Source organism: Ochotona curzoniae, unplaced genomic scaffold, assembly GCF_017591425.1.
Source record: "Ochotona curzoniae isolate NIBS_2020 unplaced genomic scaffold, NIBS_Ocur_1.0 contig_908, whole genome shotgun sequence".
Taxonomy (NCBI): domain Eukaryota; kingdom Metazoa; phylum Chordata; class Mammalia; order Lagomorpha; family Ochotonidae; genus Ochotona; species Ochotona curzoniae.
This window is the reverse complement of record NW_024466607.1, coordinates 9,217,448-9,232,055: the sequence shown is the minus strand read 5'-3', so window position 1 is coordinate 9,232,055 and position 14,608 is coordinate 9,217,448. Positions and strand designations below refer to the sequence as shown.

General features: G+C 59.6%; 2 protein-coding genes across 2 annotated transcripts; one reads left to right on the top strand and one right to left on the bottom strand.

Annotated features, from left to right (window-relative positions):
• The first annotated feature begins 219 nt into the window (after nucleotides 1–219).
• CHST13 (carbohydrate sulfotransferase 13) lies at nucleotides 220–5,506 on the top strand. The gene is made up of 3 exons (XM_040995088.1): nucleotides 220–316; nucleotides 3,085–3,164; nucleotides 4,661–5,506. The coding sequence occupies exons 1-3, from the start codon at nucleotides 220–222 to the stop codon at nucleotides 5,504–5,506; spliced, it is 1,023 nt and encodes a 340-aa protein (XP_040851022.1).
• Nucleotides 5,507–9,417: 3,911 nt separating this feature from the next.
• On the bottom strand, nucleotides 9,418–11,237 carry CUNH3orf22 (chromosome unknown C3orf22 homolog). Its single transcript, XM_040994877.1, has 3 exons — nucleotides 11,152–11,237; nucleotides 10,678–10,803; nucleotides 9,418–9,680 (listed from the first exon to the last, which is right to left on the bottom strand). Exons 1-3 carry the CDS (start codon nucleotides 11,235–11,237, stop codon nucleotides 9,470–9,472), a joined length of 423 nt encoding a protein of 140 aa, XP_040850811.1. The 3' UTR covers nucleotides 9,418–9,469.
• Between the last annotated feature and the right edge of the window lie 3,371 nt (nucleotides 11,238–14,608).

The window sequence follows — 14,608 nt, the reverse complement described above, 5'->3', positions numbered from 1 at the left end:
GACTCTATCCAGCAGGGCAGGGAGACAGATCCACCACCAGCAGGCGGCAGGGATTCGCCTCAGACTCCACTCCCGAGGCGAGCCAGGCGCCTGGGTCCACCGCCACCCGCAGGGAGGGGTGGGACAGGCAGAGCCAGTCCGAAGGGCGGGTCCTGTGTGGGGGCCGGGCCCCGCTCCCCCTGGCCAGTTGCCTGCGACACCGTTGCGCGCCTGCACAGCATGGGAAAGCGCTGCGCCCGGCGGCGCTGGCTGGCGACCACGTGCCTGGGCACCGCGCTCCTGCTCCTGTGCGTGGCACCCCGCGCCCTGTATCCAGGTGAGTGGCAGCTGGGCCCTCTGTCTCCCCCGCCCCCTGCTCTGCTCCAGCGATCTGACCCTTCACTGCAGGTTCCCCCAACATTGGGCCCATCCATGCAGCCTGCGTACCTGGGTCTTCCTCCTGTGCTAGGTACACAGGCCACCCAGGGTGGGGACTGCAGTCCTGTCCACCCTCCCTGTGAGTGTGCAGGGAGCCATGGGCTTGGGGGTCCACTCCTCCACCCTCACAGTGGGCCAGTGCCACCCTTGTATCCTTCAGACTCGGCCCCAGCTCATGAGACCATGCCCCAGGGTGAGCCGGGCCCTGGGCAGTGGTAGGAGGCTGTCTTAGCAGGGGTAGGAGGGGGGAAGGGAAACATGGTGGTGACTTAGGCCCAGGAAGGGAGGCAGCAGCAGCCAGGGTCATCAGCCTCCCCCCTCCCTTCCCTGGGCCTCAACAGTCCTATCTGTAAAATGGAACACTAAGTGTTTACATATAGGGCTGCTGGAAGAGGAACTTCAATAAGATTGTGGACGGCAAGGGCTGAATATCCCCTTCTGCTGGCCATGCTCTGTTCCTCCCTCCATGGTCTCCTCTGGTCTTTGGGATGAGGCTAGGGTGGGGTCAGGTGAGTGGCTGGCACATCTTCCCCTGAGGCTGGACCCAACCAGCCATACCTGGATGTTTCCTGGAGCCCACAGGAGGGAGCTGAAGTCGTTTTCGCCAACCCATGCCCAACCCCACCTTGACCCTGTGTGTCCCCCGGCACAGTCTGGGGTGTGGTTCCATAGCGTCTGTGACTGGCAGCCTCTGGCACTCTCTAGACACGTGTCCCTGGAAGGGAGGGGGACAGACCCTGCAGACCCTGTAAGAAACTCCTCATCCCAGGATGCCTGCTGGGGCCTGGCCACAGCTAACTGTGCCGGGGGAGGCAGAAGTGGAGTTCCGATCACTGCAGGGCAAAAGCGGATAGATGCACATCCAAGCACTGCCCGGGGCTGACCAGGGTTCCACTGTGCACAGGTGGTGAAGTCCCACAGGTGGGGTCTGAATTAACCCAAAATTTCCAGTCCCCCCCAAAAATCTGGGGGTGCGGTTGGTTTGTCTTCATGAAGGGCTTGTCCCATGTGCTTGTCCCATGTGCTTGTCCCATGTGTCACCAGAAGGAAGGTCCCCCTGGAAGTCCCCTGGAGCACAGGCCCCACCACAAAGCTCCTCATGGAGTCAGCCTGGCTACAGTAGCTTTTGCAACACTGACCAGTGGCAATTTATTAACCAGGTGCTGCATGGCGTAACCTCAACTTGCTGCACCAGGCATGTGTGGGACGAACATCACCCCGCAGGGGTCCCCTGTGCCCTGCTACCCTGTACAGTCAGTGGGTGTGCCAAGGACCATGCCATCCTTCTTGGTCACCTTCTTGCCACCCCTCTGGGGGTGGCACTGTACCCAGGGCACCCACACTGCCATGGAGACAACTGGCCTGGCGGCGTGGAGGAGGGATGGAGGCACAGGCAGGACTGGGCTCCAACTCTGTGCGGGCACAGCAAGCAGACTGTGAGGCTTTGGGCAAGCTTCTCTGCCTCTCACTTTTCCTGTCTGTGAAATGGGGGCACAGCCTGATGGGGAAGTGTATACAAAGCACCTTCCCACTCCCCACTCCCCTCTGAATCTTTGGGGGACTCCCTCTGGGCCGCAGACACTTCCTATACCACCCTCAGACCCAGCCCAGTGCCACTCTCCTTGGCTCACCACATCTATGTCAACCAGGAAGCTCCCAGCCCTGGAACCTTGGACGTGAAGTGCAGCCCTGAAGGACACAGGCCAGACACCAGGGACACTGACAGTGGGCGTTAAAGGGCTGGGGACACTCCCAGGTGTCCTGAGCCCAGGCATCTCCATGCTAGCCCCCCTCCCCACACTCCTCCACCCACGGCTCTCCCTTCCTAACTGGCCTGCCCACCCTCCATCCTCCATCCATATGGCAGGAAGGGCAGGGCCTGCCTGAGGCAGCCCAGCCCTGTAATCACTGCCAACAGCTACTCTGGGCCTCTCAGGGCCTGCTTCCCCCTCCCCCTCCCCACCAACAGTTTTTGGGTGGTGGGGAGGGGTCTCTCCTGCAAGTTATGCCTGGCCAGGAATGAAAGACGCTCGGCAAGATTGATATTTCTGGAAGGCTGGGTGCCTGCAAGCCCTGGGACCTGGGGGAACTGCCTCCTCCTGACCCTTACCCATGGGCACCTGCATCTCTAAGGCCCCAGCATGGCTGGCACTGCGTGACCCCAGCCAGGGGGACCCTCCTCATGTGTGAGAAGGTGAGAAGGACCCACAGTCTCTCAGCAGAAATGGCTGTGCCTTAGGCAGGAAGTGGAGCCCAGAGATGGATTCAAGTGTTTGGAATTCACTGACCCCTGAGCCTTGAGCCGGAGTCCAGTGGACATCCTGGAGGCGGGGAGGGGCCTGGCCTGGCGTGGTGGGAGGGCACGGGACAAGAACAGACAGAAGCAGGTGATGGTGACAGGCAGAACTTTTCTGAAAGGTCTGTGGTTTATGGGCCATCTTCCTTCTTCTCGGTTCCTCTTGCCTGACATCCTGCAGTTTCGGTAGCAGGACATGGGGGCAGGCATGGCACCAAAGATATTGCCCCAGTGGAGAGTCCTCCCTGTCTCCAGCAAGCCCCCCTGCATCCGGGTGGACACAGAGGGGCCAAAGGTGACTTCAGCAGGTTAGCTGAACCACCTGCCCTACCGGCTGACTGGCACCTCTCTTCTGCCCCCCCCCCCTACAGCATTGGAGAGCAGGGCCCTGGGCCCCAACTGGCTCAGAGGGAGGAAAAGTCCTCTGCAAAGGCTCCATGACCTGGACCAGGTAGGTGGACTGGCAGATTCCCAGGAATGGGAGCCAACAGCCCCAGCACTCACCTGCTGTGGGTCTGGACCCCACACTGGCCATCCTGGGCCTTCCTACAGTTATAGCCTCAATCCAGACACCAACACCAAGGGATGAATGTTAGAGAGCAGCAGTTCCCAGCCATCTGCACTCTTGTGGCCCTCCCCATTCATAGTAGATTGTGGCCACACTGTGTGACCCTGCGCCTGACGTCATCACTGCAAGAACCAGGCCCTGTGCCTGCCCTCAGTGCGAGGACAGTGGTCCTGGTAACCTCAGCACCTTGAGCTAACATGGCAATGTGCAGGCTGCCCCACCACCACGGAGCCTCAAGCACAGGGCCCAGGTGACTCGCTTGCCCCCACTTCCAATGTCTGCTAGGTCCTCCATGTCTCTCTCTCTCTCTCTCTCTCTCTCACACACACACACAGACACCGGAATGGACACTCTTAGCACCCTGGGTGGGCGTGGGAGGAATGGCCTGATCACCCATCCCAGTGGAAAACATCATCATATCAGCAATGCAAGCTTTGCCCTCTGCCCTACACCAGGCAGCACTACACGCTGCTGCAGCACACTGGTGTGTCCCCCCACGACCCCAGGGGGTGAGGGTCAGACTATCCATCCCCCTCCCAGGAAAGACCCCCATTGCCAGCTTACCATGCAGTCAGAAAGTCCACTGGAGGTCAGGGGGAGCCTGCACACCCAGGCACACAGGAGCACCTGTGCAGACAGCATGCACTGGGCGCCTACTGCATGCTCAGGATGCTGAGATCTGGTGGTTGCAGGTGGCCTGGGCTCCTGCCCTTACAAAACTGACAGTCCCATGGCAGGGTGGCAGGGTCAGAAGCGGGGTCCATTGTCCCATCATCCCTGGTGCTGGGGCCTCAAGTCAACAATCAAGGGCAAGACAGTAGGGGTCAAGCAGGCAGAGGAAACTGTGGTGCCATGGGCCTGGCAGGGTTTGGAGGGCAGAAGAGGGCATGTGGGTTGATCTGCAGGGGCTGGCAGCAACCCAGCACGCCCCAGAGATGTGGCAGGGACAGTAGAGAGCCATGTATGGGGGTAGAGTTAAGCAGGAGTGGCATTGTCAGAATCCTCGGGCTGCTGTGTGGAGAAAGATCTGAGTGCGGCAGAGCTGGACCCACACCCCGAGGAGCTAACTGGGGAGGCCCTGGCTCAGAGAGGGTGCCTTGCTTGCTGGGGACCCCGCAGCCACCAGTCAGCAGGGATGGTGCCTCACCAGATGGCTCCGTCACCTTTTCAAACTGTCACCATGGCTGGCTGCCATAGGTGAAGCCATCCACGTGGACGGTCTAAGGGTCCCTGGCACACACGGCCTCCTAAGCCGGCCCCTGCTCGCAGGCCAGGAGAATTGGAAGCCTGCATTTCTTTGCCTACAAGCTGGAGCCTTCTTTCAGCTTTGCCGATCAGCCAACAAGTTTTAGAGTCCCCACAGTCGTCTCGCCCCGCAGGGCCTGCGCTCGCCCCTGGCCGAGGTGCACCGGCAGCGGCGCGACCAGCTGCGCCGAGCCTGCAGCCGCCATACACGCCGGCAGCGCCTGCTGCGGCCAGAGGACTTGAGGCACGTGCTGGTGGATGACACGCACGGCCTACTCTATTGCTACGTGCCTAAGGTGGCCTGCACCAATTGGAAGCGCGTGCTGCTGACGCTGAGTGGCGGCGCCCGCGGAGACCCACGCGGCATCCCCGCGCACGAGGCGCACCTGCCCGGCCGCCTGCCCTCGCTGGCCGACTTCAGCCCGGCCGAGATCAACCGGCGTCTTCGCACCTACCTGGCCTTCCTGTTCGTGCGCGACCCCTTCGAGCGCCTGGCGTCCGCCTACCGCAACAAGTTCGCTCGGCCCTACAGCGCGGCCTTCCAGCGGCGCTATGGCACGCGCATCGTACGCCGCCTGCGGCCCCAGGCCGGGCCGGAGGCGCTGGCGCGCGGCCACGACGTGCGCTTCGCCGAGTTCCTGGCCTACCTGCTGGACCCGCGCACGCGCCGCCAGGAGCCCTTCAACGAGCACTGGGAGCGCGCACATGCGCTCTGCCACCCGTGCCGCCTGCGTTACGACGTGGTGGGCAAGTTCGAGACGCTGGCTGAGGACGCGGCCTTTGTGCTAGGCCTGGCGGGCGAGCCGGGGCTGCGCTTCCCCGCACCCCCGAGGCCCAAAGCTGTGATGGCGGCGCGCGATTACGCAGCGCTCCTCTTCCGGGACATCAGCCCATTCTACCAGAGGCGCCTCTTCGACCTCTACAAGATGGACTTCCTGCTTTTCAATTACTCCGCGCCCCCCTACCTGCGGCTGCACTAACGCCCAGGCTTCCGGTGGGACCGAATTGGGCACATTTCTGGCAAGATCCAGGGACCCCGGAACCCCGCTGGAAGAACTACGGCACCACTGCTTGCCTGATTGTCAGCTGGCCTGGCTATCAGGTCACGCCAGGCTTGGTTGGATGCAGCCCACTAAAGTAGCCATACATTGAGCTGGCAGGCACCTCCTGCTGTGGACAGTTCCTTCATAACCAGGTTTTTTGGGGGCCCCCGTGGGGATCAACTGTGTACCCCTAAACCTGTACATTGTGTAAGCTTCACAGGATGTGGGACATGTGGCTCTCAGCAGCCTGTGGTCCAGCCAGCAGCTCCGTCCACCTGGCCCATGCTGGCAAGGAGAGAGGCCCTTCCATTGTCCACTCACAGGGCAGGGTCATTCTTGTGAGAAGTTTGCAGGGACCAGTGTGAGCAGCCTGCACTGTGTCAGCCAGGAAAAGCCCACCCCCACTCACCCTGCCTCCGTGTGGCTGGCACTTTTGCTGTCTCCTCGGCAAGGTGCTGGATTTCTCCAATGTCCACTGAGCCCCGGCTGCAATGCTGTGGCAGGTTTGCTCAGGACCTGGCTTTTTAAAAAATAGTAACAATAAACCTTTTGTTACTTTCTGTGTTTGGCACAGGGGTATGTGGAAATGGGGGGCATCTCTCTACTTCCCGGTGCTATTCTCAGAGGGCACAGTGCTGCCTGGTCTTGGGCAACTCACTTAGGTCTCAGAACATCAGCTTCGCTACTCTTAGGTGGCCGAAGACTGACACATGCTTGCAAAGAGAAGATGCTAGCACAGCCTGGGTCCCCACAGACATGAAAGCCTACGTGGGGAGAGGTGGCACTGTGCGGGAGGTTAAATTCCAGGCAGTTCCCCAGGTACGGATTAAAGCCCAAGCTAGCTTAGCCAACCCCAGGCCTTGCTTGGCCTCTTATGTGTGAGAGTATGCGTGTGTGTGTGTGTGTGTGTGTGTGTGTGTGCATATGCAAGTGCTGGACTGTGGCGCCATGAGGCCCCAGCTTGTCCTGCTGCCTTTGGGGACACAGCAGGTCACGAGAGACCCCTAAGAGAAGCTGCATGTCACTTTAATAGCTACTGTCACTTTCCTTGGGGAACACGCCAGAACTTTGGCAGTGCGTGCTTGAGTCTTTGGAAACAAGAAACAATGAGGAAGGTTGGCTTGGCAAGGGTGAGGCCCAACACCAGCTGTGGGTAGCCAGTGATCAACAGTCCACTTCCACTCCCATGCAGCCTTGGCCTCTGCTGTCCCCTGACCTTGACACTGTCCCTCCCAGGGCCCTCACCCCGAGGCTGTGTCCAGGGGCCCTTTCTGCGAGGATTGAGGTGGCCAGCCCTGGGGCACCCCGGAAGGCATGATGCTACACTACTAGCTTTCCCCTGAGTTTGGGCCATTTTCCTTCACTGTGGGGACACAAAAACCTCACAACCCTCCACACCTAGTACCAGGCCTCCCTAGACCACTGTCCAGTCCTTCTGAGCCTGGCCTGCAGTGGAAGCATGGACACAGCCAGTACTAGGTGCTCTGCAGCCTCCACTGTCACCTGTCACTGTGCGCTTAGCAGGCACACACCTAGTGTGATGACATACAGCTTGGCTTGCAGCTAACTTGGCCTCTGTATGGCCTCTATGGGACCTGTGTGCTGACCAATGTCAGCCAATGTCACAGCCCAGCAGGGACCACGATTCAATGCCACCCTGCCACTCTGCTGAGTCCCCTCTTCACCCACCTTGACATTCTGATACCTGTCAATTCCCCCCTGGGTGGGGCAGCCACTACACTACTCTGTCCTCCCCGTTGCTGTTGGCTATGACGCCCATGTCAGTGCTGAGGTCTTGCGTGTAGCTGTGCCCACTGCCACGTGGCTCTGTACTCTGTATGTGGGGGGCCATGCCCAGGCCTCCACGGGCTGGAGGGAATGGTAGCAACTCGGGGGGAGGGGTCTCTTTCTTATCCCCTTGCTATCATCAGGGGGTTCCACCTGCTGTGGTCTGTCCCCTGACCTCTTCGGCTGCTGCCAGACGTCTCTGGCCTGACAAGTCACAGGCTGCTCGCCTGCCACCCACCAGTAAGGTCCTTCCTGGTTGAGTCAAGCTGGACGAGAGAAGAGGGCGCCCTTTTCACCCCGTGATTGTCTAGTCAAGCCGCAGGCAAATTCCAAAGGGACTGAGAGCCTACACTGAGGTTGAACTTGAAGTTGGCTTTCACTTGCCAGCCTCCCGGTCTCTCAAAAATACAGGGTGCTGACCTGTGTCCAGGACAGAGGTAGCTCTGGTGGATGGAGTTACAAAGACGTTGTTTAGCTTAAGTTCAAACGTTGTTTTGCTTCCCTGGTTTTCATGACCAGGAAAATAAATGTGCTTCCTCCCCCCTTTTTTATTTTGGCAATTGTGGTGTTTTTGTTTTTAATCTTGTGACTTTGTCATCCAGGCAGCTTTCTGGGAGACTAGCATTTGTCTAAAATACATTGCTGCCTCGCTGCCAACAACAGCCTGACTCCCATGCCTCACGCGGCTGGAGAGGCACAGCTGCCTGCCATCCACACACTGTGCCCACCGGCTGGCCACCCTGGGCCAGGCAAGCTTCCCTGCTGCCCCCTGCTGCTCCAGTTAAGTGTTGCAGCAGCCAACAGGTCAGTGGGCTGGAGGGGCAGGTGGCAGGACCCGCCCATCCCACCCACAATTCCTTCCTTCAGGGGGTGTCCTCCAGGTAGAATTGGGGTTGGGGAACAGGAATTCCCTGAGTAGCAGCAGCATCCACAGCAGCAGAGACGTCTCTGCTGGAAAGTGGATGGAGAAACCCAAACACTGAAGCGTGCGTGAACAACGGTCGTTACCCTAGGACTCTCCGCCACTTGAGGCTGGGTGGAAAAGCAAGTGGCATCGGGCACGATTCTTCCTTATGTACCCCATCAGCAGGGCGCAAGATATCGAGATACCATTTTTCCTCAGTTGAATTTATTTGAAAGAAAAATGTCCACAACCCATGGGCTCCATGGGCTCCGGGGGCTTATCCCAGCCACCCAGGCGGGTGTAAGCAGGGAGTCCCCCTGTTGTATTACAGGCTGCTTCTCATTTAGCCACACACAATCCAGCAACAATGTGGTGCTCAATTAGCCAGTAACAACTTCAGACAAAGGTGTGCCTTCCTGCCTGCCCTTTCCCAGGCTCCCCCTGCTCCACACCCACAGCCCTGTTCTACACAAGGGGGTAGCATGATACACACTGGTGTACTCTCCTCCTAGTGCTCCCCACAGGAGACTCCACTTTGGTCCGCTTGGTGGAGCTTGGCTGGGGCTTGTCCCCTAAGGGTGCAGGTGCTGGCAGCAAGGGGAGAAGGTGGCACTGGGAAGACCTGGGATTGGCAGGGGGTGTTGTTTGCTGCACGACTCGGCTCCCGCCATGACACTGGGTGTCAGCAGGCCCATGCCAGGGCCCCGGATCACAGGGCTGCTGCTTCCTGAACTTCTAGTTTCCAAAATCATGAGCTCCACAAACTGCTCCTCCTCACACAGCCCCCAGCCTTGGGTATCTTGCTACAGCAAGAAATGGACTAATGCCCGCTGCTTCATTTTGATGGCTGCCTAATATTGCAGACCTGTAGCTACATAGTAGGACTGTCTGTCATGAGTGGATATTCAGGTGTTCCTAGTTGTTCTAGAATGGACAGCTTGGCCCAGTGTCTCCTGTGTGTGTTGAGTCAGTCCTTACTCCAAGCCTGCAAATGAAAACTCCTTGTGCTCAGGGTGGGTTCAGGGAGGCAAAGCAGATACACAGCATGCAAGTGGGGTTGAACCTGCAAAATTTATTGGCATGGCATTGTCTGAAGGGAGACGGGGAGCTCCTGGTTCACCATGGCCAAGAGGCTCAGGTCTGTGTGCACCACCCAGGGCAAGGTGCCCAGAAGGCAGCCCAAGGGACGCCTGGCCAGCATCTGGGCTCTAGACCAGGCTCCTGGAGGGCCTTGCTGCCTCCTTGGGAATGTAGGGATGGTTAGTATGGGCATGCAGCAGGGACAGTTCTTGAGCCAGCTGTTTGGGGAAGCGACAGCTGAGTAACTTGAGCTCCCAGAGGTTACACAGCTGCGGTGGCAGAGGCAGCGATGGCCGCGGACAGAAGCCCCATAAGGCTGCAAAATCTGGAGCTCCGAGCCTACAGGAAACCACACAGGATGACTCTCCAGAGCAGGCCACAGATTGAAGAGGGGGGACAGGAGGAACCAGGTGACCGAGGAAACCAGACCCCTTTCCAGCCCTCCCAGCTCTTCCCACAGCCTCTCCCTAGCCCCCGTGTGTGGCTGGGGGCATGGTCCAGAATCCTGCTTGGTCACTGGGTGAGATCCTACTCCTGCTGATAGGCTGAGTCATGCCAATCTGCCCTGGGACATGGATTTCCTCCCCCACAAACCACCCCTCTCCCCTACATCCCATCCCTACAACCCAGTCCTCCCAAGACGCTGCTCCCTGCCCTCACCTCACCCCTAACCCGCACCTGTGAAGCACCCAGTCACTTCCATCCCACCTTCTCCAGCAGCTAAATCCAGATCTGACCCTGCCAGCTGTCTGCTTCAGTGCAGCATTCCTATCCCAGGTCCAGGCAGGCCTTTAGCACCCTGCTGGCCCATCCTGCAAGTAGTCCTCAAACTTCTCTGGAAGCTGGACCCTCCGTGTGGTCATGATGTTTGTACTTGTTCTCATTTGCTCTCCCATCTCTGGGCATGCGTGCACGGCCCTGCTCCCTGCCCCAGTGCAGCACACCTCCCCGCAGCCACCCCGCTCTGGGGCAGAAGCCTGGGGCTGCTGTGCACCTACAGCCCACAGGGCAGGGGTAGGGTGGGTGGCAGAAAGCCTAGGGCAGGGGTCAGGGTTATGGTTGTGGGGAGCAGGGTGTGTGTGTGTGCCCGTGTATGTTAACATGGTCTATCTGAAGGTGAGTTTGAGAACATGTTGGTCACTCTGCCTTTCCCCTATGTCCAGTGCCCTGCACCTCACCCGGAAGTGCCTGTGTGGGCAGCTGCCTGCCTGCCTTCTATATCCTCTTCCTGGACTCAGCCTTCCGGGCTGTGGAATGGAGCACATAGGGAGGACAGCGTGGACCTGGCATGCAGAAGCCCAGCGGTTAGGGGCATATGGATACCAAGGAGGCTTACCCTCGGATTGGGATGGACCTGGTGGGCACCAGCTTCTTCTGCGGGGGCAGCTTCTCCTTCTGCGTGGTGTCCTTGACCTCCCAGGGTTTCAGTGACTCCGGGCCAGGCTCTGACAGCCAGGACAGCCTGCAGCAGTGGACACCTGGGATGTGGCGGGGACCTGCAGCCACTAGGCAAACCCAGCAGCTCTCGAGAACTTTCTATGCACAGCAACTGCTCTGAGTGCCTTGTGAACAGAACCCCATTAGGCCCCTCAGTTTAGGCTGCAATGGGGGAGGGGGTAAAGGAGGACCCCCTCCCTCCAGCTGTCAACAGAGCAAGGAGGCGGGGTTCAGGGGCTCCCTGGGGCCCAGAGGTGCTCACTCCACTCTTGTCCACCCCCTGCTGCCCACCCCTCCACCCCAGGCAGAACTTGTCCCCCAGGGAGTCCTGGGAAGCAGGGCTTGATTGTAGGGAAGTCTGGGAGCCTTGCACCTGTATGGGAAGTTCTTGGCAAATCTCTCCTGGGCCTTGATTCTGGACTTGCTTAGATGAGACTTCCTGGGTGCCTTCAGATCCATCTCGGTAGAGGGCTAGGCTGTGGCACGGCTCTTAGCCATGGCTGAGAGACAGAGGGCCCCGTCAGAGCAGGGACGCGGCATCCTTGCCCATGTGGTGGAAGCAGGAGTCTGGCCTCTGCCAACCTCCTTGGCTGAGTGGGGAGCACGGATGCATGGGCCTGTCACCTCCCCTTCCCCACCTCTGTGTCTGGCGGCTAGATCTGCAACTCCACCTGTGCAGATGAAATGGCCGCAGGCAAGGCTGAGGCGGAGGCTGCGGGGAGCTGACCCCTGAGCTGCGATGACTCCAAGCCGCACTCCGCGCCATCACTGGGCACTGGGGAGAGCTGCCTACCAGGTACTGACACAGCCTCAAGCATTTCTCTTCCCTTCTCACTTCCTGTTCTCCCCTCCCCCGCCCTGACAGGGGACTCTGGGCTCCTGAGGAAGCCACCTGCACCTGCGCAGTCCCCCCAGCACCTGCTCCTGGAGAACCGAGTGCAGAGGGGTGGGCTGGGGGAGCAGGAGTGATTCCCTGCGATCATTGCCAATGTCAGCTTGGGGAACGCAGGTTGAAAACGCGCAGAGCTAACAGGTCCTCCTCACGACCCCATCGCTGACTTAGCCACACACACACACGTGCGCGCGTGCGCACACTCACACATACACACACACACAGACAGGTGTCTTTCCCGTCCTCCCTCCCTGCCTCCTTCCACCCCGCTGCGTAGTGCGACTGCTCTGCCTCTTGTACTCGGCTCTTCATCCTGGTTTTCCTGCCCAATCTGGCTTCCAGCCCTGTGTCATCCCTTCTCCAGTCCAAGGAGGCAAGTGGAGGAACATGATGCCATGTGGCGAGAGCCTCAGACAGAACCCAGAGGGCTTGACCCTGCCTGGTATTGTGTCCTCAGAAGGCCAATGACCTGGGCGGTGGTTACATTCCTGGGCTGTGCTGCCCCCACACGTCCCACCGTGGGACTGCAAGGGGCTGCTGGAAACCCTGCAGAGGACAGACAGTTGGGGCGCTGCTGGCCTTAAGTACACACTGGTCCCAACCTCAGCACGGAACGCACTGGACACCTGTGAGCTGGCCCTGAAAGATCTGCCAGCCCGGGGGTCCTTCCCACTGACCCAGAAATGCCACCAACCTGTCATGATCTGTCCTCTGGTCAGCCTCCCGGACCCTGAGACTTCAGTCCTGTACATGACCACCAGTTTTTAGAGGAGGTAGTCCTTGCCCCAGCCTGTCAGATCCTACGTGGCCTTTTCCCATAGGGTGCTTACAGGCCAGTCACCAGCCCTTGGCCTTGGCTTTCGTAGGGGTGTCCCAGGAGGGTCAGACTGGACAGCAGGTCCGGGTACAGGCTCTGAGGCCTGGGCTGGGTCTGCTCACCTCTGTGCATTTGGCTTCATTTCCTCTACTTGATGGAGAATTCGGATTGTCACCCAGTTTTCAGGGAAGGGAATTTGATTCCGAAGCCCACCTACTGTGTCTGCATCCACGTGATGAAGGGGAGGGTGTGAGCACAGGGGAGTTGCCTGCTCCTCCCTTGTCTGTCTCTGGAAGTCGCGGGTACAGTCCTCTCTGTACGTGAACTCAGCCAAGCCTGCTTCCGCCAAGGGCAGTGAGGCCACTGCTGAGTCCTAGGCATCCTCTGACCTCTAACCTCTGACCACCTGCCCCCATTCACTGGCTCTCCCAATGGCTTTGGGGTCACTCTTCCCGGTGCTCAGTTGTCCAGAACTCACCAGATAGCCCTGCCCAATTCCTGGCCTTGGCAACTACCAGGGCTTGGATCCAAAGGTCCCGGAACTGCCTCTGTCCAGGAAGGCACCTGCTTGGAGAGCCCCTGGGTGCAGAGCTGGCTGGGGCCCTGTTGTCGCAGCCTCCGTCTCAGGGGGATGTGTGTGCCCAGGGAGGGGCTGCTATGGTCCTCCAGCCAGAAGAGAGAGCGCGAGCCAACTGTGGGGCTGTGGCCACGGGAGCTATGTGCTGCGTGTCGCCAGAGGGGCCCACTGTGGCCATCGCCTTGGCTGCTGATGCAGGGCTGTGGCCCCGGCCTCTGGCCAGGAATGGCCTGGCAGGCCGCAGAAACCTCTGAGGTCACAGTCAGGACCATGGCAACCATGGACCTCTGGGGTTCTAGTTCCAGCCTGATGTCCCCTGGCTTTGGCAGTGAAGACCACAGCATGTGGGCCGGGCTGGCTGGCACTGCAGCTCCCTGCATCCATACGGTAGCACCTACATCTACCCATTTCGTAGCCAAGGCCTTACTTCATTCAGGTTCTGGAAACTTCTAGAAGAAATCATCCAGAAGTGCCATCCTCACCCTGGAGCTGTGGGGAGGTTCTGTTTCTGGTCGGCCTTGACCCGAGCCCTGGCTGCAGCCTCAGGAGTCAGCAGGTTCAGGTCTGAGGGAGAGAGTGTGCTTGGTTAGGGCTTGGGTTCTGATGCCTCACTTCCTGTCTGCCAGGCTTGGTCTGCCACTTTTTTCTTGTGTGAAGCCCATGGCTCTGCCTCCCCAGGCCTGTGACTCATCTAGAAGGGGCACTGTTAGTACCTGTTCACAGTCTACAGCGCGGCATCTCAACTGTGGCTCAGAACATTCTGGAGCCCATCGCAGCTGGACCTGGCCCCCTGGCATGAAGAATATGGTCGGTCAGGGATACACAGGTGACAACTGCTCCCCGTTTCAGGAACTGGGGGCTGGGAGAGGAGAAATCCAGGCCCTTTTTGCTTGGATGGCCCTGGATGCCAGCAGTCCCAAGTGCAAACACAAGGAATCCTTGTGCCGGGCTCTGGCCCCTGAGATGGACGCAGCAGTGCCAGTGGTCACAGGCTGAGGACTTTCGGCCAAAGAGGGTACAGAAGCAGGAACCGCAGCCCAGAGGCCAGCCGACCTGAGTCATTTCTGTCCCAAGGCAGTCAGTCCCAGGAAGGGGTCCGCAGGTGTCGGCTGTCCAGGACTGCCAGGACCCAACGCCCCCTCCCAGGAGAGGTGAGCCGGGTGAGGTGCCCACCTTGCTGTGATCATAGAAACAGAGATGGAGACGGTGGGCGAGTCTTGGGGAGAGGCCTGGGGTAGTGGCTGATTCAGGGGACCCAACCAGGGCTGTGCAGGAACTTGACCTTCAGCCTTCCCGTTGTCCCAGGCTCTCCCAGGGCTGGGGGTTCCCGTCTGCTTCCAGGATGACAGTAGGAAAGGGTATGTCTGGCACCGGCTGCCTGGGCTGTGTCCAAGGGCACCATCTTGGCTCAGGAGATGGCGGTCCAGACTTGCAGCGCAAGAGCCGGGCAGGGGGTGCGGGAGAACACTGGCTTGCTGTGTGGCTCCAGGTAAACAGCGACCCCGCTGAGCCTGGACTTCCTTAGCAGCTGTGGAGAATCGAGG